We start from the raw sequence: 23785 nt of genomic DNA, 5'->3' as shown, positions 1-23785 counted from the left end.
AATATTTGTTCCTCAAGTGCACATCCCAATATATCATCCATGTAATATAATAACATTGCTTTTGGAAATGCTTTTCTTACTGGAGTAAGAGCAGTAGCAACATACATTTGACATATAGCAGGGCTGTTTTTCATTCCCTATGGCAAAATTGTCCATTCATATCTTTTATAAGACTCAGCTAACAACGCTGGGCACTGAAAAGGCAAATCTTTTCATATCCTCCTTATCTAGAGGGATAAAATAGAAACAATTCTTAATGTCTATAATCCAAAGAGGCCATTCTCTAGGCAATTTAGTAGGAGACAGAAGTCCAGGCTGAATAGTTCCCATAGTTTCCATCTGTTCATTTACTTTTCTTAAATCAGTCAACATCCTCCATTTTCCAGATTTCTTTCTTACAACAAATACAGGGGAATTCCAAGGACTTAGAGAAGGTTGTAAGTGTCCTTGGTCAAGTAGGCACTTAATAGCATATACCAAGATAAAATCAAAATGGGTTCATGATCTAGACAAAAAGAATGATATTACAAACAAATTAGAAGAACATAGGATAGTTTACCTCTCAGATTTGTGGAGGAAGAAGAAATTTGTGACTAAAGAAGATCTAGAGACCATTATTTATCACAAAATAGATAATTTTGATTATGTTAAGTTAAAAAGTTTTTGTATAAACAAAACTAATGCAGACTAGATTAGAAGGGAAGCAATAAACTGGAAAAACATTTTTACATCCAAAGGATCTGATTAAGGCCTCATTTCTAAACTCTATAGAGAATTTACTCAAATTTATATTAGTTCAATCCATTCTCCAACTGATAAATGATCAAAGGATATGAATAGACAATTTTCAGATGAAGAAACTGAAACTATAGTCACATAAAATGTTACTCTAAATCACTATTGATCAGAGAAATACAAATTAAGACATCTCTGAGATACCACTATACACCTCTCAGATTGGCTAAGATGACAGGAAAAGATAATGATGTAGGATGTGGGAAAACTGGGCCACTAATACATTGTTGGTGGAATTGTGAACAAATCCAACCATTCTAAAGAGCAGTTTAGAACTATGCTCAAAAGTTATCAAACTGTGCACACCCTTTGATCCAACAGTGTTTCTACTGGCCTTATATCCCAAAGAGATCTTAAAGGAGGGAAAAGCACCACATGTGCAAAAATGTTTGTGGCAACCCTTTTTGTAGTGGCAAGAAAGTGGAAGCTGAATGAATGGCCATTAGTTGGAGAATGGCTGAATAAATTATGATGTATGAATGCTATGGAATATTATTGTTCTGCAAGAAATGATCAGTAGGATGATTTCAGAGAGGTCTGGAGATAAACTGATGCTAAGTGAAATAAGCAGAACCAGAACATTATACATGGCAAGAAGAAGACTATACAATGATCAATTCTGATGGACATGGCTCTCTTCAACAATGAGATGATTCAAACCAGTTCCATTTGTTCAGTGATAAAGAGAGCCATCTACACCCAGAGAGAGAACTGATGTAGAACACAACATAGCATTCTTACTCTCTGTTATTTGCTTGCATTTTGTTTTCTTTCTCAGTTTTTTCTTTTCCTTCCTTTTTGATATGATTTTTCTTGTGCAGCAATATAACTGTATAAATATATTGGATTTAACATATATTTCAATATATTTAACATGTATTGGACTACCTGCCAGCTAGGGGAGGGGGTAGGGGGAAGAAGGGGTGTTAGGTTCTTACAAAATGCTAATGAGATAATGAGATATTAGGTTCTTACTAAGTACTAAGTTGGTACTTAACAATTCTCTAGTTCCAGCCTTTACTAGGAGTTTTACTTCTGTGAACTCCTGGGGAGGAGCTTACATGCTTAGGAGGAACAAGTTCATTGATTGAAGTAATTTTTCCCAGAAGCCCTTGCGTTATCCCACGCCCATTCTCTGGAAGGATAAAAGTGGGGGGCACTCGAGTAAAGGAGAGTCTTGTCTGGGCCAGATTTGAGGCGGCTCTCTGGAGGAAGAAGTCACTACTCTGGACCAGAGCTGGTGGCAACTGTCTGGAGACAAGGACTCTCTACAGGAAGAAGGATCCGTCTGAGAGATTTGAGTTGAGACAGCAGATCTCCTCCCAGAGAACAATAGGCAGTCTCTAGAGACAACTGAACTTTACAGAGGGGAAATTTTGGAACAAAAGATTTTGCAAGGGTCAATACAGGAAAAATTACCCATGCATATGCTTTGTAAATTAATTATTTTTTAAAATTCCATTACATTCATATACTACAACTTATTTAGTTATTCCACAATTGATGGGGATCCACTCAATTTCCACAAAATTGGAAATCTTGCCCACAAAAAGAGCTGCTACAAACATTTTTGCCCATGTGGGGACTTTTTGCTTCTTTATAATTAATGGGTCTAGGTGGTGCAGTGGATAGAGCACCAGCCCTGAATTCAGGAGGACTTGAGTTCAAATCTGGTCTCAGACACTTAACACTTCTAGCTGTGTGACCCTGGGCAAGTCACTTAACCCCAGCCTCAGGAAAAATAAAAATAAAGAAAAAAAAATAATAACTAATGGGTCTCCAGCCCTTATCCCCAGAATTTCCTCTCCCCAAAAGAAAGAAAGGAGGGGGATGATGGATCAAAGACCAGAACCTACTCAAAAATACATGTCTAGCTAAGGAATATCCTGTTGATCCTTATTTATCTCCTGTAAAAGCCCCATATTGGCTTATTTTTTTGTCTTTTTATAAAAGCTACATCTTGACTTCTTACCAGTCTTTTTTCCTAAACAACAATACTTTGCTAAAAGACTGCTTCCTTATCTCTTTTATGTTTTACAACCTTGTAGGCCGTTAGATTGCAGACTGAAGCCCACATTTTCTGTATATAAAGCTCTCTTGTACTTTTTCTGATTCCCAGACTCTCTTAGAGATTAGTCCATATGCTTTGGCATTAATAAAGTCTTTTGTGACTATAAGACAATCTCTTAGAATTCTTTCAACCATCTACGAACCATGACTTTCCGACACTTCATGATCTCCTTGGAATATAGACCTAGTAGTGACACTGCTGAATCAAAGGGATACTAAAGTTCTTAAAGAGTGTCCTTGAATCATTTCTTCTAACTTCTATTTAAGCAATTGCTTTGTGTGAGTTTTCTATAAAAGTCTTTTATGCAAATGTACGTTTGGCACTTGAACAATATGACCAGCCCATTAGAGTTGTGTTTTCTTATAGAAGAGTCTGAATGCTTGGCATTTCAGTTTGAAAAAAGATCTCAGTATCTTTTATCATATCCTGCCAGATGATCTTTAGAATCTTCCTAAGGCATTCAAATACACATCATTCAGTTTCCTGGCATGGTTTTGGTATACTGTCCAGGTTTCATAAACATACAAACAATGAGGTCAACACAATGGCTCTGTAGATCTTCAGTTGGGCAGGCAACCTAATACCACATTTTTTCCCACATTTTTCTTTTGAACCTCCCAAACACTTAGCTAGCTCTGGTCATACATGTCTTTCATCTATATGTATATTCCTGGAAAGTATACTGTTAAAGTGAACTTATCCACAGTATTCAAAATTTCTCCATTTGCTATAACCAATGCTTCCATGTATGGATGGTGTGGTGCTGACTAGTGAAGAATCTGTTTCTTGGTGTTGGTTTTTAGACCAACATTTGCACAAGCAGCAGGCAATCAATCCATTTATTATATGTCAGCCTCAGAGGCTTCATTGAGTACACAATCATCTAAGAACCAAGTCATACATGTTCCACTTCAGTGTTCTGATCCCAAGGGGAGTTCTTATCTGAGGGAATCAGATGGAGAATCTGGACCATATATGTGAAGTATTACTCTGAATCTCCCAGTCAAGACTGACAGTTTCAACTAATCAATCAATATACATTTATGAAATGCACATTATGTACCAGATAAAAATGAAAGTTTCTACCCTCAAAATGTATATATTCTATTGAGGGAAACAATGTGTACTAGCACACCTTGTTTTATAGCACTTCACTTTATTGTGTTTCAAAGAGTTTACTTTTTTTTTTTTTTTTAACCAATTGAAAGATTCTAGAAATCCTGAAATTGGGCAAATCTATTGGCACCATTTCTTCAACTGTGTGTTCTCACATCTTGTCTCCATGGCACTTTTGAGTAATTCTCACAATATTTCAAATTTTTCATTATTATTCATTATATTTGTTATGGTAATTCTCTGATTAGTGATCTTTGATGTTATTGTTGTTGTTTTGGGGTGCCATGAACAACAGCCATAGAAGACAGTGAGGTGACTGAAATCATTGCTTTGTTAGTCTAGCAATAGCCAATAAATTGAAGTCATTAGTCTCTTGTGGTAACCCAAAACTCCTAAGTGAGTGTCTTAGGGCCCTTTAAATCCAGGTGTCTTCCTTCTGACAGTACATCATTGGAGTCTCCCTATCAAAAAGCAATCTTAATTGAGTAAGTTGGCCTCTGTGACCCATAAAGAAAGAATGCATGTTCTTCCATGAAAGATACAGCCTTCTCCAATCTTGGTTAAGAAAAACAAGCAGGGTTTTATTGATTTGTTCTCTATCTTCATGCCACTTCAAATTTTGAATAGGAGAGGCAAGGATACAAGTCTGGGGGAGAGGGCTTAACTTAGATTGTTTATGTTAAAGGGTCCCTACAAAGGAAAATACAGAGAATAATTACATTCCTCAGGCCAATTCAGTCTGGAAAATAGAGTCTCTTTTGAGCTAGGCCAGAGGAGGGTTTTTCCAGAAAAAAAGATATATTGCCAATTAATATTAAATATCAAATGATATGGCATAATATACATTTCAAGGGTGAACTTAATAAATGTTATGCATGTACAGCCTGTTCCACCCATCAGCTATTACTATCTCTCTGCTTCTGGATTCCTCACTTTCTGAGATATAAAATACTGAAATTAAGCCTCCTAAGTGTTCAAGTGAAAGGAAGAGTCAATTGAAGAGGCAAACTTCATTGTCAACTTATTTTATGAATTGCCACAATTACCACCACCCTGATTAGTAAGCAGCCATCAATATTGAGACATTCCATCAAAAAAGGTAACAGCTTATATGATTAGCTTTCTTTAGCAATAAAGCATTTTTATTGAAAGTATGTACATTTGATTTTTAAAGAAAATACTGTTGCATACTTATTAGACTACAGTAGTATAGTGTTAACAAAAAACAAAAAAAAAATTTGTGACTCTATTGCAATATTCACTTTGTGGTAATCTGGAACAGAACCCACAAAAGCTCTAAGGTATGCCCGTACATATCCTATACATAAATACAAACACACATATAATACACAGTAGAAAAGGAAATTTTTGTAAAGAGATTAGCGACCAGGAGCAGCAGGAAGAGGTGGTGCTTGAGCTGAGTTATGAGGGATAAGCCCACTGAAGCCTGACTGAAACAAGTGCCCAAAGACTGCTTTCTAGGAAGTTTGCTCATAGTTCTTTCTGCAATAACAGTTCAGCTCAACTATTTCTTTCCCTTCTTTGATCCCGTGTCACATATCACCGTAGGGAGAAACCTTAGATCACTTAGTCGAACTCTCTTGGTTTTTTTTAACAGCCTAGGGAAACTGAGGCCCAGCGAGGAACACTGACTTGTCCAAAGTAGTATAGCTACATGCCCATTTTCTGGGTTCCCTGCTGGTGAGTCTGAGCTTCCTAAGATGCACGCCATTCTTCTCTTTGCTCAAGAAAGAACCTGAGCGACCTGGCTATCCGAGGTTTGACGCAGCCTTAGTAATGAGCCCTGAGGGTTGGGGTCGGTGGATTCCTTTCACCATGTCATTGGGGATCTCCGGAGCCAGTACCGCAGGCTGCGTCCCTAGGAAGACCGGACCCTCGGTGGGGAGGGGCTGTGTCGGGTCCGGCGTCCAGACTAGCTCACCTCTCCCGGGTCTCATCTTGAGCCACATGGTCCGGGCCTCGGGAGACCCCGCCCCCTGGGCCCAAATCGCTAATTCCAGGAGTCTACCCTCCCTCTTCTCCGCCCCTGGCCTCGGACCGCCCATCAGACTCCGCCCCAAGTCCCTTCTTCTTTCCAGCCTCCGACCTAGGGCCGTTTGGTCCCCGGGCTGCCCCGCCCCCGAAGAAGATGGCGCTGCGAGCGGCCAGGAGCGTGCGGATCACGATCTCGTCCCTGTGGGCAGCAGTCGCTACTGAGACCCCGGGATCCCTGGCCTCGCTCCCGGCCGCCCCCGCGCGCATCTGGGCCCGCCTCGGTCCAGACTCCCTTCCCTTCCCGACGGCTGGGGCTTCTCGAGGCCTCTGCACCAGCGCCCTGCGACTCGCCGGTGAGTAAGCCTGGGACCGGGCCGGGGGTGGGGGTGGGGCACCTCGGGCCCGGATCGTGGGGTCCAGCTGGGCTGCGCTGGGACGAGCTGCATTGCCGTTCTATGTTCCTTTTGTCCAATGAGGGAATTAGGCCAGATGGTTTCCAATCTCTCTCTTTTCGTCTCTAGATCGTATTACAGTCCCCTCAGGGTTGTAATGTGGCCCTGGGTTACCCAGAACGAACCCGCCCCGCTCTGCCTGGAAACGGGGAAGGTGCTCTTTATGTGTGTAAGGGACAAAAGTGCGGGAAGGTGGGGGAGGAAGGGTCTTATGTTCCTATCCCCATCTCTGGACGTCAGTAGGGGGTTGGATTATATAGCCTGAAAAGTCCCTACTGGTTCTCAGGGGCTTTGAATCAAAGCTTTTTGAAATGGTTCATATTTTCAAATTGTGTTTTGAGAAGTGATGTCTTTTTTCTTCTGAAATACTGATCTTATGTTATAGTTCGAAAATTCACAGACAAGCATGAATGGATATCAACTGAAAATGGTATTGGAACAGTGGGAATCAGCAATTTTGCACAGGTATTTTTTCCTTATCTGTAATGGCTTTTGTAATTCTGTAATTATCCTGTATGGAATTTGATGCTTCCGATCTTTACTTGGAATTAGCTGTAAGAGTAGTGTTGGGGGGGGGGGAGGGGAAGTGCTCTTTAGTACTCTTAAGATTAGGCTGGGAATTTTTTTCTTTTGATTAAATCTACAATTTAAAGTTGTAATTAAAATTTAATTTAGTTTTGAACTCATGGCCTTCCTGAATCATCTTACTTAAAACGGTGACACCCAAGACTCCTTCTTTTAAAAAGTAGCTTGTGGTACTAATTTTTTTTTTTCAATTACACTATTTTTATACTGTGCTGTATAAGTGAAGACTTTCCCTAGGTTACTGGTAGCTGACAATGTGACAGTAAAAGTCCCATAAGAATGGTCTCAGGGTTGCTGCTCAAAGGACTAGGGCAAATTTCTCCCAGAAACTCACAGCAGTCAAACTGAAGCTGACTGACCAGGTGGGAATATTCCCCATCTTGGCCTACAGAGTGAATTTAACCCTTCCTTTTCTTACTTCACCACCTTCACCCATTCTATTGGCTGTTCTTTTTCCTTATAGAAACTGTATATGGAGTTTGAATAGGAATTTTCTTGATTTTTGAGTAGTGTGGCATCAGTCTTTTTTTTATACTTTGCAAACGTATTCAGTTCAAGTCTGAATTCATGAATAGAAATAGATCTTTATTTGAAACAAATATAGTATTTATTTTGAGGACATGATTTATTTGACACTCTGCTGGACCTCCAGGTAGATAACATAAGACTGGTCCCCCATCTTCAAGAATATTATAGTCTAGTAATAAGACTTAACTTATAATTAGCAGTTATTTAACATTACTAAACTGTGCAAAATTTCAAAATATATCATATTGTCCTGGGTTTAACAAAGTTCTATGGCAAATCTAACCTTTGTTCTTAAATTATGGGGCTTATCTAACTTATCTAAACTGAAGAAAATTTCCATAATCTTTTTTTTGGGAGGTACCTTGATGCTGTGAGAGAAGAGTGCTCATTTGGAATCAGGATTTTGGTTCTCAGGTTTCTTTTGCCACTCTTTCTGTTGTTTCCTTGCATTTTTTTCTTTCCTTCTTGAACTGATTTTTCTTATGCAGCAAGATAACTGTATAAATATTGGATATATTGGACTTAAAACATGTATTTCAACATATGTATTGGACTACCTGCCAGCTAAGGGAAGGGGTGGAGGAAAGAAGGGGAAAGGTTGGAACAAAGGTTTTGTAAGTCAATGTTGAAAAATTACCTATGCATATGTTTTGTAAATAAAAAGCTGTAATAAACCTCTCAAACTCAGTCTCCTGATCTGTAAAATGGAGTTCATTTCTGTATGTAAAAGCATTTTTACAAACTTTCAGACATCAGATACAAGTCTCAGTTGTTAATTCATCCTGAAATCTTTCTTCATGACTGTATTATCATGATATGACATGACAATCCTGTATTATCAATGGGCCACTGCAATGGGCACGCAAAATTATCAATTATCTCCCCAATTAGACTATAAATCTTTTCAAGGGAAAAAGCATTTGTTTATTTACCAAAAATCTGTACATGCAAAAAATAAGATGTGAGAATTTTGTCATGATAAACTTACAAGTTATAGTAGTTAAGGTGCCTAGGAAAGAGTGGAAATGCTATGTTGTGATTCACACTCATTTCCCATAGTTCTCTCTCTGGGTGTGTAGCTGATTTTCTCTATCAGTGAACAATTGGAATTGGTTTGAATCCTTTCATTGTTGAAGAGAGCCATGTCCATCAGAGTTAATCATTCATGCTGCTGATCATTTCTTACAGAAGAGTAGTATTCTATAACATTCACATGCCACAATTCATTCAGACATTCTCCTATTAATGGGCATCCATTCAGTTTCCAGTTTCTAGCCATCATGAAAAGGGCTACCCACAAACATTTTTGCACAAGTGAGTCCGTTTTCCTCCTTTAAGATCTCATGGAGATATAATCCCAGTAGTAACACTGATGGATCAAAGGGTATGTATGCACAGTTTTGATATTTTGAGCATAGTTACAAATTGCTCTCCAGAATGGTTGGATTCGTTCACAACTCCACCAACAATGTATCAGTGTCCCAATTTTCCTACAGCCCCTCTAACATTCATCATCTTTTCCTGTCATCTTAGCCAATCTGAGAGGTGTTTAGTAGTATCTCAGAGTTGTCTTAATCTGCATTTCTCCTATCAATAATGATTTGGAGCACCTTTTCATATGACTAGAAATAGTTTCAATTTCTTCATTTGAAAATTGTTTCTATCTTTTGACCATTCTATTGGAGAATGGTCAAATTATAAAATTATAAAAATGAAGTCTTTATCAGAACCTTTGAATGTAAAAATGTTTTCCCAGTTTATTGCTTTCCTTCTTGTCTGCATTAATTTTGTTTGTACAAAATCTTTTTAACTTATAATCAAAATTTTCTACTTTGTGGTCAATAATGATCTCTAGTTCTTCTTTGATCCACAAATTCCTAGTTTCTGCCTTACTAGTTTCCAATTTTCCCAGCAGTTTTCGTCAAATAGTGACTTCTTATCCCAAAAGTTGGGGTCTTGGTGTTTGTCAGATACTAGATTGCTATAGTTACTATTTTGTCCTATGAACCTAATCTATTCCACTGATCAACTAGTCTATTTCTTAGCCAATACCAAATGGTTTTGATGACCACTGCTTTATAATATAGTTTTAGATTTGGTACAGCTAGGCCACCTGAAGGTTTTTTTTTTTTTTTTTTTTTTTTATAAAAAGTCTTTACAGTGTGGTCATGACTGCTGCAGAAATATTCTTCCACTAGATCTGTGGCCAGTATAGAAACTTGGCATCATTGAAAACTATCTTTGCATGTATTTTGAAAATAAAAGACTATTTTAAAAAAAAGTTTTTTTTTTTAATAGAGACCTTAAATTCTGCCTCTGATAAATGTCACATCATCTTTCAGACTTTAAGCAATTCTCTCCAACTATGCTACATAGAGGTTTATGGAGATAAAGGGAATTTCTTCTTTTGGGAGTTTCTTCTATCAGTGAAATCATAATTCAGTCCCCGTGTCCCATTGGTTGTTGCTTTAGAGCAAAGATGTTCAGATTGGATCAATTTCTATTTGAGTTTGACACTACTGCTTGAAGAATGGGAGGAAAACCAATGAACAAGAGAGCTATTGATTCTCTATCATTCAATAATAATAGTACTAAGATTACTAATAGCTAATATTTATATAGGGCTTTAAAATTCACAAAATGCTTTACATAGATTCTCTTATTTTCACATTATGGTGTAGAAAGAATTCCATTTTTTCCAAAAGAGGGTCTGAGGCAATTAAATGACTTATTCAAAGTCACATAACCAGTGAGGTAAGATTCTAACTAAATCTTTTTGACTCCCGAATCCAGCCCCTTAACTACTATAACTTGTAAGTTTATCATGACAAAATTCTCACATCTTATTTTTTGTATGTACAGATTTTTGGTAAATAAACAAGAAATGCTTTTTCCCTTAAAAAGGTTTATAGTCTAATTGGGGAGATAATTTTGCATAGCCCATTGATAATACAGGATTGTCATGTCATATCACGATAATAGTCATGAAGAAAGATTTCATGGAGGTGATGGCATTTTGAACTAGTCTTTGAAGGATGAATTAACAACTGAGACTTGTATCTGATGCTTGAAAGTTTGTAAAAATGCTTTTACATACAGAAATTAACTCCATTTTACAGATCAGGAGACTGAGATTGAGAGGTTCTTGGATACTAGTATCTCAAAGTCATCACATCCAAAATTTTTCTTATAACTGCCCTGGACCTTATTCTCACCAAAATAAAACTCATCTTTCATCCAAACCAATTCTTCTGAATTTCCATATTTCAGTTGAAATCATCATTCTTGTTCACCCAGGTTGTAACCACAACTCATTCACCCACATATCCAAGTAATTTCCAAATCTTTGTCATTTTAACTCCACAAATCTTGCTAGTTGAGTCCCTCATCATTTCCTAATTTGTGTCTTGCCTTCTCCAATTTATCTTCCACATTGTGGAATCCAAGTGATAATTCTAAAGTCTTAGCCTCTCTGCTTGATAAAACTACCTCTCACCTCTAGAATTAAATACTGTGTATGGTATTTCTAGTCTTTAACACACTGGCACCATCTCACTTTCTAGCTTTATTATACTTTTCTCACCCTTCATGCATTTTTCAGTCTAGCCAAACTAATATAATTGCTGATTTTCAGACAACATTCCATCTCCTTATCTATATCCCTTTACAGTAGCTGTTACCATGTTTGGAATGTATTCCATCCTTATCTTCATTTGTTATAACTTCTGTCCTTTCAAAGCCTAATTCAAGGACCACTGTCTTCATGAAGCCTTTCCTTCTCTTCTCAGATGCTAAAGTCTTCTATAGATAAATGCTCTCTTCATAAAACATATGGTTTTATTTTTGTCTTTGTATCCTCAGTACAAAGACTGGCCTATTGTAGGTGCTCAATATTTGGTGAAAGGGTGATTGGGTAAGGGACTACTTATGGTCACACAGTATGAAAAGAGACTTTATTTATCTGGCATTTTGATTCCAAATCCAGCACTCAATTCCTCTTACTCAAATCTAAGATTTCAATGGGTTTAAATGTTTGGGAGAAAGGGATGAGGTCAAATATTAATTACAAGGGCATTGAGTGGAAGAAACAGAGACACAAATTTGAAGAAGGCAAGTCATTCAGTTGGGCTGAAGCAATTAGTTTTGTGAAACTCATGTCATATCTCATTTAAAGTTTTACCCCTTTACTCTTAGGAAGCATTGGGAGATGTAGTTTACTGTAGTCTTCCAGAAGTTGGAACAAAATTGAACAAACAAGGTGAGTGTCTTTTTGTCTTTAAAGAAAAAGACATTTTTCATGAACTTTACAAATTACATTACTGATAGGATTCAGATATAAAGTTAACATTTGATGCTCTTCTTCTGCAGTAGTATCAAACAGGCCACTAAGGATCCTCTGTGGGCCACATATTGACTTAATTTTAAAATGTATTAGCTATGTTTTATTGTTTTGTTATTTTCATTTACTTAATTTGTTAAATATTTCACAATTACATTTTAATCTAATTCAGGATGTTTGTTTAACATATTCTCTGTAGTCCTGTAATTGCAAAGAATTGTTTTGAATATAAAAAGGTATGATGAAGCAATGACTTTCCCTTGGTGAAAAATATCTCAATGGACAAAATTGAAGAATTTATTAATATAGCAGTAGATAGCCAAGTGGACCTTATAGAGTTGTGAAGTTCCAAATTCAAATGTCACATCTCTCTCTGATATGTACTAACACTAACCATGAGCAAATTAAACTCTCAGTGCTCCAGACACCTAAGCTATAGATTTGGGCCTATAAAAAGAGATTTCTACACCGAGTTCCCTACTCACTGATGAAACCAACTGAAAAAATTTTGTAAACTAATTTTAGTATATTATCACTTTAGAACTATCATCCTGGTGTATCACTTTCCGGGGGGCACTTGAATGATTAATCATCAAAGAAAACTTAATGGAACAGATGGCCTTATAGGAAAAGCTTGATGTTTCTCAGTGTTGATTATTAATGCTTTGCAAATGAATTAAGAACTGAAGTCCTACAGCCAAAACGTTATGTATTCCCATTGTTTTTCCTATAGTTCAAAAGTAAGATTTCCTTTTAAAAATCTTAACCTTGTCTTAACCAAAATAATGATAGAAATGTTTCCACACTTAAGCAGTGTGATCAGTTTGGTCTTTTAGATAGGGATAGTTTGGGCAGTAAGAGTGGTCTGCCACATGAAATAAATCAAGATAGCCAGATCTGAAAAATAGGGCCAAAAATATGAGGTGGTTTGAAGAAATAGTTTGTATTGTTATTCTCTACCCCTTTCCTTTTTTCCATATATAAGGGAGGGGAGACATTAACATGTAGACAACAGTTATTAAATGCATATTGAATACCTATTTATGTGATTAGATAAGTATTCATAGAGCTGCCCATTTTGTATCAAGCACTGCTAAGCCTGGCGATGCAAAGACAACATTTGAAAACCAGTCTATCATTTTGGAAACATTATTGGAATTTGAGTCAGGCAAAATCCTAGTTTCAAATCCTGGTTTTGTTACTTCATGAAATTACAGAATTTGAGAATTATAATTATAGCAAATCTCTAATCCAATCCATACCCAAATAGAATTTCCATTATAGCATACCAACAAATGGACATCTTGAAAATCTCCAAGAGATTGTGCCATCTTCTAAGGCAGTTCGTTCCAGTTTGGAGCATTTCTAATTAAGGAAGTTTTTCCTGATATCAGGCTTAAATGTGCTTTTTTTCACCTTGTACCCATTTGTTCCTACTTCTGTTCAGCAACCAAGTAGAACAGGCCTGATGCTTTCACATGATCGCCCTTTAAATACTTGATCACATCTGATAATTTTCCTCTTGATTTTTTTTTCCCTTCCAGTCTAAATAACATCCCCAGTTTTGATCAGTTTTTACATAAAATGACCTTGGATCTTTTACCATGCTTATTGCCTTTTCTGAATGCTCTTCATTTTACCAATGCCCTTAAGCTGTAGTTCTCCAAAGGAACACTGTTCTCCAAGTGAGATCTGATAACGGTAGAGTACAGAAGGACTCTTCACTTCTTACTATTGAAAGCAGGCTCTTAATAATCCCCACACTGGCTTTCTGATAATGGGCAATTTTTCCTTCTGGGCCTGAATCCTATATTTGGTTGGATTTGTGATCTTTACATTGTAGGCATTCCCTGCAATCCATCTCATGTTTTGCAACTTTTGATTTTGTCATCCCATAAATTCTAGATTCATAGATTATACTGAACAGGGTGGATTAGGATGGTGGTAGGGGGAAAGGTGTCATCTATTGCTTAGATGTTTTACCAATTGGTTACCAATTAAGGTTTGTAGATTCTACAAAATTTTTAAAAATCTTTTAAATTTATTTTTTGCTGAAGCAATTGGGGTTAAGTGAGTTGCCCAGGGTCACACAGCTAGAAAGTATTAAGTTCTTGAAGGCTGAATTTAAACTCAGGTCCTCCTGACTTCAGGGCAAGTGCTCTATCCACTATGCCTTCTAGCTTCTCCTCTACAGATTTTTTTCACATATATTTTGCTGTAAACTTCTCTTGTAATTTTTTGTTTTTAAGATACTGCAACCAGTTTCTCAAAGGCAGTTCAGCATGCCTTCCTCCTTTTCAATTTTGGGTTCATCCATCATATCCAAGATATTTATCAACCAGCTTTATAGATTGTCAATTCAGTGATATTCCATAATTTATAAGAAGCATTTTTCATTGACTTGGCTTTTCCTAGATGAATAGTTAAGCAAAATAAATGAGGGACTTTGGATCTCATTTACAAAAGTTTTTTCATGTTCTGGGGTTTGATATAATCAACAGAATATTATGGGTAGGTAGGGAAAATCTGGAATAATTCACCATCTATAGGGAATTCCTGAACTAATGGATTATATTGGACACCCTCCTTGAGGTTGGCAAAGCATATGGTATCCTTGTTTTATGCCTTGCTTGATAATTTTTAGAGGGTTATAAAACAAAGTATTTGTTACATTCTTCAAATTATGCATAATTTTGAAATGTATGGAAAAGATAATTTGATGGAAATTGACAGTTTGTTTCATTGAATCAAAATTTCTTAAAACCAACAATAGGCACAGTGAGATCTTATATTCTCTATACTAGCTATGTCAAACACTCAGCCCATGACAGCCCACATAACAAAATAAAAATTCAATAAAACACTGTTATATTTTAATACTAAATCAATATGCAGCCCAGAGGAATCCTGATAGATTAGTGGCTTCCATTTCTAAGGAATTTTATTTTTTTTTTTCCTCTTCTTATCATTTAAAGTTATTTTTTATTTTACTAAAATATTTTTATTTCATTAAATATTTTTTTTTTTTAGGGTTTTCTTTTTTTTTTATTTTATATATATATTATAATATTATCCCTTGTTTTCATTTTTCCAAATTACCCCCCCTCCCTCTATTCCCTCCCCCCGACGACAGGCAATACCATACATTTTACATGTGTTACAATATAGTCTAGGTACAATACATGTGTGCGAATATCATTTTCTTGTTGCACAATAAACATTAGAATCCGAAGGTACATGCAACCTGGGCAGACAAATATTAGTGCTAACAATTTTCATTCCCCTCCCAGTGTTTCTTCTCTGGGTGCAGCTACCCCTGTCCATCATTGATCAACTGGAAGTGAGTTGGATCTTCTTTATGTTGAAGATTTCCACTTCCATCAGAATACATCCCCATACAGTATTGTTGTTGAAGTGTACAGTGATCTTCTGGTTCTGCTCATTTCACTCAGCATCAGTCGATCTAAGTCTCTCCAGGTCTCTCTATATTCCTCCTGCTGGTCATTTCTTACCGAGCAATAATATTCCATAACCTTCATATACCACAATTTACCCAACCATTCTCCAACTGATGGACATCCATTCATCTTCCAGTTTCTAGCTACAACAAAAAGAGCTGCCACAAACATTTTGGCACATATATGTCTCTTTCCGCTCTTTAGTATTTCTTTGGGATATAATCCCAGTAGTAGCGCTGCTGGGTCAAAGGGTATGCACAGTTTGATAACTTTTTGGGCATAATTCCAGATTGCTCTCCAGAATGGCTGGATTCTTTCACAACTCCACCAGCAATGTATTAGTGTCCCAATTTCCCCACATCCCCTCCAACATTTGTCTTTATTTGTTCCTGTCATCTTAGCCAATCTGACAGGTGTGTAGTGGTATCTCAGAGTGGTCTTAATTTGCATTTCTCTGATCAGTAGTGATTTGGAACACTCTTTCATGTGAGTGGATATAGTTTCAATTTCTTCCTCTGAGAATTGTCTGTTCATATCCTTTGACCATTTATCAATTGGAGAATGGTTCGGTTTCTTATAAATTATGGTCAGTTCTCTATATATTTTGGAAATGAGACCTTTGTCAGAACCTTTGTTTTTAAAAATATTTTCCCAATTTGTTACTTCCCCATTTCTAAGGAATTTAAAATCACTACTGTATACCTTCTAGTCATTTATAACTGCCTAGTTCTCTTTTTGAATTTTCAAGCATGGTCTTTACACATTATTCACAAAGATTTTCACAAAAGGGGGCAGCTAGGTGATGCAGTGGATAGAGCACCAGCCTTGAATTCAGGAGGACCCAAGTTCAAATCTGGTCTCAGACACTTAACACTTCCTAGCTGTATGACCCTGGGCAAGTCACTTAACCCCAGCCGCCTCCCCCCCCCAAAAAAAAAAATTCACAAAGTAGAGTTGGGAAAAGTAAGAATTAAGGAGTAATTGAGCAGTTTGGGAAAGAGGTCACAAACTCTAGTAGAGAGGTATCTCATAATAGTAATGGAGGATTTTAGTTATCCAGAATTGTCTGGAAGATCTCTCTCTTAGCCACTTTTTTTTTTTAATTTTTTATTACAGCTTTTTATTTACAAGAATTATCCATGCATATATTTTTCAGCATTGATAACTGTAAAATCTTTTGTTCCAACTTTTCCCCTCCTTCCCCCCACCCCCTCCCCTAGATGGTAGGTAAACCAATTCATGTTAAATGTTAAAGTATATGTTAAACCACACACACACACACACACACACACACACACACACATATATCCATAGTTATTTTGCTGCACGAGAAAAATCGGACTTAGACAATCTTCCAAAGAATTTCTTAGCTTGCCTTAATGATAATTTCATACTTCAAAAGTAAAAGGTCCAACTGCCCTGGACCTTATTCTCGCCAAAAAGAAAATATTATTTGGTTCCTGGTGTAAGAATGATGGGTTTTTTTTGTTGGGGAAGTGATTCCTATTATCTTATATAACATACAGATATCTGTTGGGTTTTTTGTTTTTTGGATCACCCAAAAAAATTATATCATTATTTGTACTTTAGAATTTAATAGAGTAGATTTCAGAGGATTCAGAGAGGATAATTAGGATGCCACGAATTAAAATGTTTATAGGAATTCAGCTCAGAAGGAAACTACCAAAAATGAAATTCTAAAAACTAAGATAATTCCAAGGAGACAATTCTTATAATCAAACCTTTATTGGCTATATAAGGAACCCAATCACTGTTTTTTTTTATTATTATTATTAATTTTATAATTATACATTTTTTGACAGTATATATGCATGAGTAATTTTTTTATAACATTATCTCTTGTATTCATTTTTCCAGATTATCCCCTCCCTCCCTCTACTCCCTCCCCTAGATGACAGGCAATCTCATACATTTTACATGTATTACAGTATAACCTAGATATAATATATGTGTGTAAATCCAATTTTCTTATTGCACATGTTAAGTATTGGATTCCGAAGGTATAAGTAACCTTAGACAGTAGTGCTAATATTTTACATTCAATTCCCAGTGTTCCTTCTCTGGGTGTCGTTTCTGTCCATCAATGATCAGCTGGAAGTGAATTGGATCTTCTTTATGTTGAAGATATCCACTTCCATCAGAATACATCTTCATACAGTATTGTTGTTGAAGTGTATAGTGATCTTCTGGTTCTGCTCATTTCACTCAGCAACAGTTGATTTAAGTCTCTCCAAGCCTCTCTGTATTCCTCCTGCTGGTCATTTCTTACAGAGCAATAATATTCCATAACCTTCATATACCATAATTTACCCAACCATTCTCCAATTGATGGACATCCATTCATCTTCCAGTTTCTAGCCACTATCAAAAAAGCTGCTACAAACATTTTGGCACACACAGGTCCCTTCCCCCTCTTTAGTATTTCTTTGGGATATAAGCCCAGTAGTAGCACTGCTGGATCAAAGGGTATGCACAGTTTGATAACTTTTTGGGCATAGTCTCCAGAATGGTTGGATTCTTTTACAACTCCACCAACAATGTATTAGTGTCCCAGTTTTCCCACATCCCCTCCAATATTCATCATTATTTGTTCCTGTCATCTTAGCCAATCTGACAGGTGTGTAGTGATATCTCAGAGTTGTCTTAATTTGCATTTCTCTGATCAGTAGTGATTTGGAACACTCTTTCATATGAGTGGATATAGTTTCAATTTCATTATCTGAGACCAATCACTGTTTTTTGAATAAAATGTGACTGTCCATTGTGAGAAATTCTTTTTTCTTTTCTTTTTTTTTGAAGCTTATTTTCAAAACATGTGCGAGGATAATTTTTCAACATTGTCCCTTGCAAAACACTTGTGTTCCAGGTTTCGCCCCCTTCTCTAGACAGCAAGTAATCGAATATAGGTATACATATTTATACAGTTACATACTGTGAATAAACTTCAACAAAGGTAGCCTGAGGTATATACAATCTAACATTTTATTACAGGGTGTGAACCTGAAAATAGGATGTCTGATTAGACTATCACTGCCTTAGTGAGCAAGACCCCAAAGTAGGGCAGTTCCCTTTTTTATAAATTTTGGGAGTATAGAACACAGAACAGGGTAAGTGAGGAAAAAATACATTTGGTCATAGATATCTTTGAAAGACAATAGTCTAGAAATACTAGACCATACTCCATAGTGTGATCCTTCATTCCCTAAGTGTAGAGTTCCTTGAATGAGGAATAGAACAATGTAGCAAGAGAACTGCGTGTCTAAACTTAATTAATATATTATAATAATAAAGTATAAAATCTTGACTTAGGCTGTCACAGGACAAAATCATTAACTATAAATAGGATCAATAAAAATGATACAGAATTTAATCCTTAATCTTGAAAGAACAATGTTTTAAGAACTCTTTGAGTCTCAAGAGTGTTAACAATCAATCATAAAGACCTCAGACTGATAAGAAAAATAACAAAGGCAGGAAAAATGGTTTTTGTAAGGAGTCAAGCTGATCACTAGTGGCTCTATATTTTCTTTTAAGATAAAATGGAAAATTCCTTAGCTTGCATCTAAAGCCTATATCTCAGTCATCTTCCCAGACATAATTTCCCATCACCAGTTCTTATGTTCCAACCAGATTGGCCTACAGATTCTAGATGACAGCATTCCAATTCCTGCCTCTTGATTTTTGCACAGTCTAGCCATCCTTTTCCCACCCCACCATGCTTGAAATGCACTCCTCCTTCATCCTTATTTCTTAGAATCTCTGTATTCTTCAAGAATTAATCACCTTATTTACACACATATATTGTATCTAGGTTATGTTGTAACACATGTAAAATGTATGGGATTACCTGCCGTCGGGGGTGGGAGTGGAGGGAGGGAGGGGATAATTTGGAAAAATGAATTAAAAAAAATAAAATTTTTTATTCATTAATCACCTTATATTCCACTTGCAGAAAGCCCTTTTCCTTCCAATTCTTTACTTCCTCAGATTGAAGATAGTTACCTGTTTACTTGTTTGGATCAAAGAATTGCCCTTAATAAATGCCTTTTAAATAGAACTGTATCGGCTAATGACATTCGATTTAATATTTTTTAAAATTATAAAGCATATAAATAACTCTAGTGGTTTCATTTGTTGCCTCTCCATATTTTTCATTTTTGTAACTGATATTTCTGACATAATATAATCTATTTTTAAATTTTATTTATATTTAGATGAGTTTGGAGCTTTGGAAAGTGTGAAAGCTGCCAGTGAACTCTATTCTCCACTAACAGGAGAAGTAACTGAAATTAATGTAGCTCTTGCAGAAGACCCAGGACTTGTCAACAAATCTTGTTATGAAGATGGTAAGATGCTGGTATTGGTTTCTTGAAGGGCTAGCATTTTATTTTTTTTAATTTAAGCATTTCCTCATTTATGACAATAACTTTTGAGTCAACTCAATGCTGAAATGGACCTTTAATGGGAATATTTCATCAAATTCCTTCTAAGAATATAAGTAATACATGAGAGCATACCTACTAGGCAATGGGGAAAGAGGAGACACAAATTTTGGCTAGTATTTTAAAATTTAAAAAAAATTTTTCCTGATGTATTAAAATAAAAGTATACCATTACAAACATTTTTTCAGTAGTTTCTCAGTGGTGCTTTTTAAACACCAGCATTGTCTCTTTTAGTACTGCTCAGCTAGAGAATTTTATTATCAGTTTAGAGAATTAGTGATATAATCACCTATAAATTATTTCATTCCTAAGGTATCCATTCACATTATGTTTTTAAAAACAGTAATGTTTTTAGTAAAGTAAGCTTACTAATAAACTCATTAGCCCTAGTACCTATACTGTTACTTTATTTAAGGTTTTATTTGTGAATTAGAAACATTTTTTCCTTTGGCCTTGGTATTGATAGCAACACTTAAGATCTCTAAGCACCAGTCCTGTACAGAGCCTGTATGTTTCAGTTTTCAAGGGGAAAAAAAGAGTAAAGGAGAGTACTAGAAAGGATAATGGTTCTTTAAGGTCTAAAAGCAGATTAGGATCAGCATGGATTTTGAAGTATAATAGCTTTTGACTGAGCTATCTGACCATAATATTTCCTTAAACTGAGCTATTTGACATTCTCAGTACTTTATTGTCTAGATGGGAACTCTGTTAGGCAATGGCTTTTCTTTCTGTAGCTCCCCTTGTCTTGTAGATGGAAAGAGGAGTAAAATATATGACATGAAGCCTGCAGTACTACTATGGTCCAAATCAGATGAAAATGTAATTGGAAAATAAAAACATTATAAAACATAGATAACATTACATTTTAAGTGTTTTGGTACAAGACCTGTAGGGATTTCTGTGTACTTATTAAAGATGTTACTAAGTATCCCTATTAGTGGCCCCATTTCTATTTAATAGAAGAGTACTGAAAAATAGGCCCCACAATTGCCTTTAGGTATTTGATACTTATTCATAATGTTATAATCATAAAGTAAATTCATACAAGTTAAAAGAACAAAGTGTACTTTTGCGATTTTTCTGTAAAATATTAAGTGCCATGATACTGCAAAGGGCTCAGCATGTTGAACCTAAAAAATAGATAAGGCTAGTTTGAAGATTGCCTCAGATGTAGAAAATTCAAAATTATAGGTGCCAAAGTTTATTTAATGAAACTTGAATTTATTCCACATTTTTTTTCTTCACTCCTTTGCCACTAGTGAGATAAAACCTACCCTGTGAAATTAAATTTTAACAAAGTTTTTGCGATTATTTTCACTAAGCTGCTGTGAGCGGGTTCAATATTAGATACACATTGGATCTTTTGTTGTTTAAGGTAATTTGGATTTCAAAATAACTTCTTAATTACAGGTTGGCTGATCAAGATGACTCTGAGCAACCCTTCAGAACTTGATGAACTGATGAGTGAGGATGCTTATGAGAGATATATAAAATCTATTGAGGACTGAACATTGGACCCCCAAATAAATTAGCATAAGAACACAGCCCCTTATAGTTTTGTCCTAAATTAGTGGTATATAGAAGGTTAGCAATTTTTAACACTTCTGAAACACCATGGCATGGAAAAAAATTTAACTACTCAAAAAAAATGACTGGATAAAAATGCTTTTACTCTTAATATGCATCTTTTGCACAATTTCTTCCTAGTGATTTTTAGTATCTGTCTACTTCTGAATTCATTGCATCATGGGTTGTGAAAATGAATTCTCAGACCATTTTATCTGTAAAAAGCCTTAAATCAGTAATGTTATAATGGCCATTCAACTCTGTCCATTACCAGTTTTGTTCAAAATACATTTGGTTTCTGTCCATGGGAATAATGTACTGAGATTGTTTAGCTGGCTGGTGTCAGATGAAAAGCAATACCAACTTAATTTCTGAATAAACTGCTTGGCTGAAGCTATTTTATACAGATTAAGCTTCAACCTTGTAGCAGAATAATTAATGAAATTTAATAAAACTTTTTAAAAACCCTGACTTATTAGTTGTTTGTTTTTATATAAAAGTTCCATCCAGCAGTTCTTAAAATATTACTTGCATATGTTAGTGTGCTAAGATCTAGGAATGATATTTTTACATACAAATTGATAAAGAACTTTAAAAAGGTAAATTTAACCTTCAAAAAGTTTCAAAGAATATTTCTGCTTTGAAGCATTTCCTTAAAAGTCATAAAATTGGTTACTGAATTCCCTCATTGTAGGAGCATATTTAGCTCAATTTAGTTCAGTAAACATTTCGTAACTACTTTCTATATTTCCTTGTCTGTGCTAGGCACTGGGAACAAAGACAAAAATAACTTGTATCCTGTTACAAATAAGGTATATACAAATAAAAAACATGCACAGAATAGACAAGAAATAAATTTGTTAGGAGAGAACATTGATTCCTTCTGGTGGAGGAATTTTCTTCCTCTGACAATTCCTTTTGCTACAGAAATCACAGGTTCAGTCTCTGTGTAGGCTTCAACCCTGGAACTCTTATTTCCTGTCATTTGCAACCCCAAATATAGTAGAAAGAGCACAAAAGAGGAAAGTTGGGAGTTTTTTCATATCTTTTCCTGTTATTTTGATGAGACTTGAGAAAAGTTGTCCTTGATTATTTTGTGTGGTAAGACACAAAAGGTTTTATCTTGAGCTTTTTTATTTTTATGATTTCATTAGCTCCTATGGGCTCAATTATCATCTAGGCAGATGGTTTCTAAATCTCTCCAATACTATATCTATTTGGTATTCTCATTTGTATTCAGGCATCTCAAATTCAAATGTATAAAACAACTTTTATTTTCCCTCAAATCTTCCTTTTCTTGATTTTGCTCTATAATGAAAGCCCCACATTTCTAGTTACCCAAGTTTAACCATCTTCCATTCTCAGTTGAGAAAGCAAAAAAACCAAAACCTATTGCAAATGTGTGTAGTTGGGCAAAACAAATTCCACATTAGCCATATGTTTCTCTCTTCCCTACTCCCTCACCTCAAAGAGCTTCAATCTGCACTCAAGGTCATTTGGCTATCTGGAGGTAGGTAATATAGGTTCATCATTAGTTCTCTGTAATTGCGTTTATCATTAGGTAGATCAGTTTCTGAGTCTTTCAAAATTTACTTACTAATCTGTCATTGTTTAAATTGTTCTGGGTCTGCTCCATTCACTTTGCATCACTTAATATAATTTCTCCCAGGTTTATGTGAAATTATACCAGTGAAATTAATTATTATAATAGTATTCCATCACTTTCATATACCAAACATCATCCCTCAGTTGCTGGGCGCATCCTGAGTTTTCAATTCTTTGCTACCATGGAAAGAGCTGTTATAATTTCATACATATGGAGTGTTTTTTCTTTAAATCTCTTTGCAGTATAGACTTTGTACTACCAGTTATCCCTGGAACTTTGCAAAGTTTAATAGCTTTTCTGGATATAATTCAAAATTGCTTTCCAGACTAGTTCACAGTGCCACCAACAGGGTATTGATGTAATTTTCCTATAACCTCTCTAGCATTTGCCATTTTCCTCTTGCATCAACTCTGCCAATCTGAGAAATGTGTACTACTCCAGTTGTTTTAATTTGCATTCCTGTATTAATGATTTTGAACACTTATAGCAATTAATAACTTGGATTCTTCCTCTGAAAACTGCTTCTTCATATGCTTCAATCATGTATCAAGTGGAAAATTACTCATAATTTTGAGTCAGTACTCAAAAAAAGACTTATGAGAGAAATTTACTATAGGTTCTTTTATCAATTTTTTTGTCCCTTTTAATTTTAGTTGTATAAGTGCAAAAATATTATTGCTCTATACCTTTGCTTATTTGCTTCTGTATATTATGTACCTAATCTGTTCCACTATTTTTTTTTTACCTAGTGACACATTTTGATGATTATAGTATAATTTTGAGATCTACTATTAGTAGGTCTTCCTGCTT

General features: G+C 35.7%; 1 protein-coding gene across 1 annotated transcript; it reads left to right on the top strand.

Annotated features, from left to right (window-relative positions):
* The first annotated feature begins 5100 nt into the window (after positions 1-5100).
* Positions 5101-21840, top strand: GCSH (glycine cleavage system protein H). Its single transcript, XM_074288215.1, has 5 exons — positions 5101-6330; positions 6815-6894; positions 11737-11800; positions 19575-19706; positions 21214-21840. Exons 1-5 carry the CDS (start codon positions 6132-6134, stop codon positions 21309-21311), a joined length of 573 nt encoding a protein of 190 aa, XP_074144316.1. The 5' UTR covers positions 5101-6131; the 3' UTR covers positions 21312-21840.
* The last annotated feature ends 1945 nt before the right edge of the window (positions 21841-23785 follow it).

Source organism: Sminthopsis crassicaudata, chromosome 2, assembly GCF_048593235.1.
Source record: "Sminthopsis crassicaudata isolate SCR6 chromosome 2, ASM4859323v1, whole genome shotgun sequence".
Lineage (NCBI taxonomy): Eukaryota > Metazoa > Chordata > Mammalia > Dasyuromorphia > Dasyuridae > Sminthopsis > Sminthopsis crassicaudata.
The sequence above is the reverse complement of the archived record's forward strand: the minus strand, read 5'-3'. Positions and strand labels throughout refer to the sequence as shown.

Excerpts from the sequence above, each read along its gene's own strand:
- GCSH (XM_074288215.1), top strand. The coding sequence starts at position 6,132 with ATGGCGCTGCGAGCGGCCAGGAGCGTGCGGATCACGATCTCGTCCCTG. Across the intron at positions 6,331-6,814 it reads CAGCGCCCTGCGACTCGCCG|TTCGAAAATTCACAGACAAG; the intron begins GTGAGTAAGCCT and ends CTTATGTTATAG. Across the intron at positions 11,801-19,574 it reads AACAAAATTGAACAAACAAG|ATGAGTTTGGAGCTTTGGAA; the intron begins GTGAGTGTCTTT and ends ATTTATATTTAG.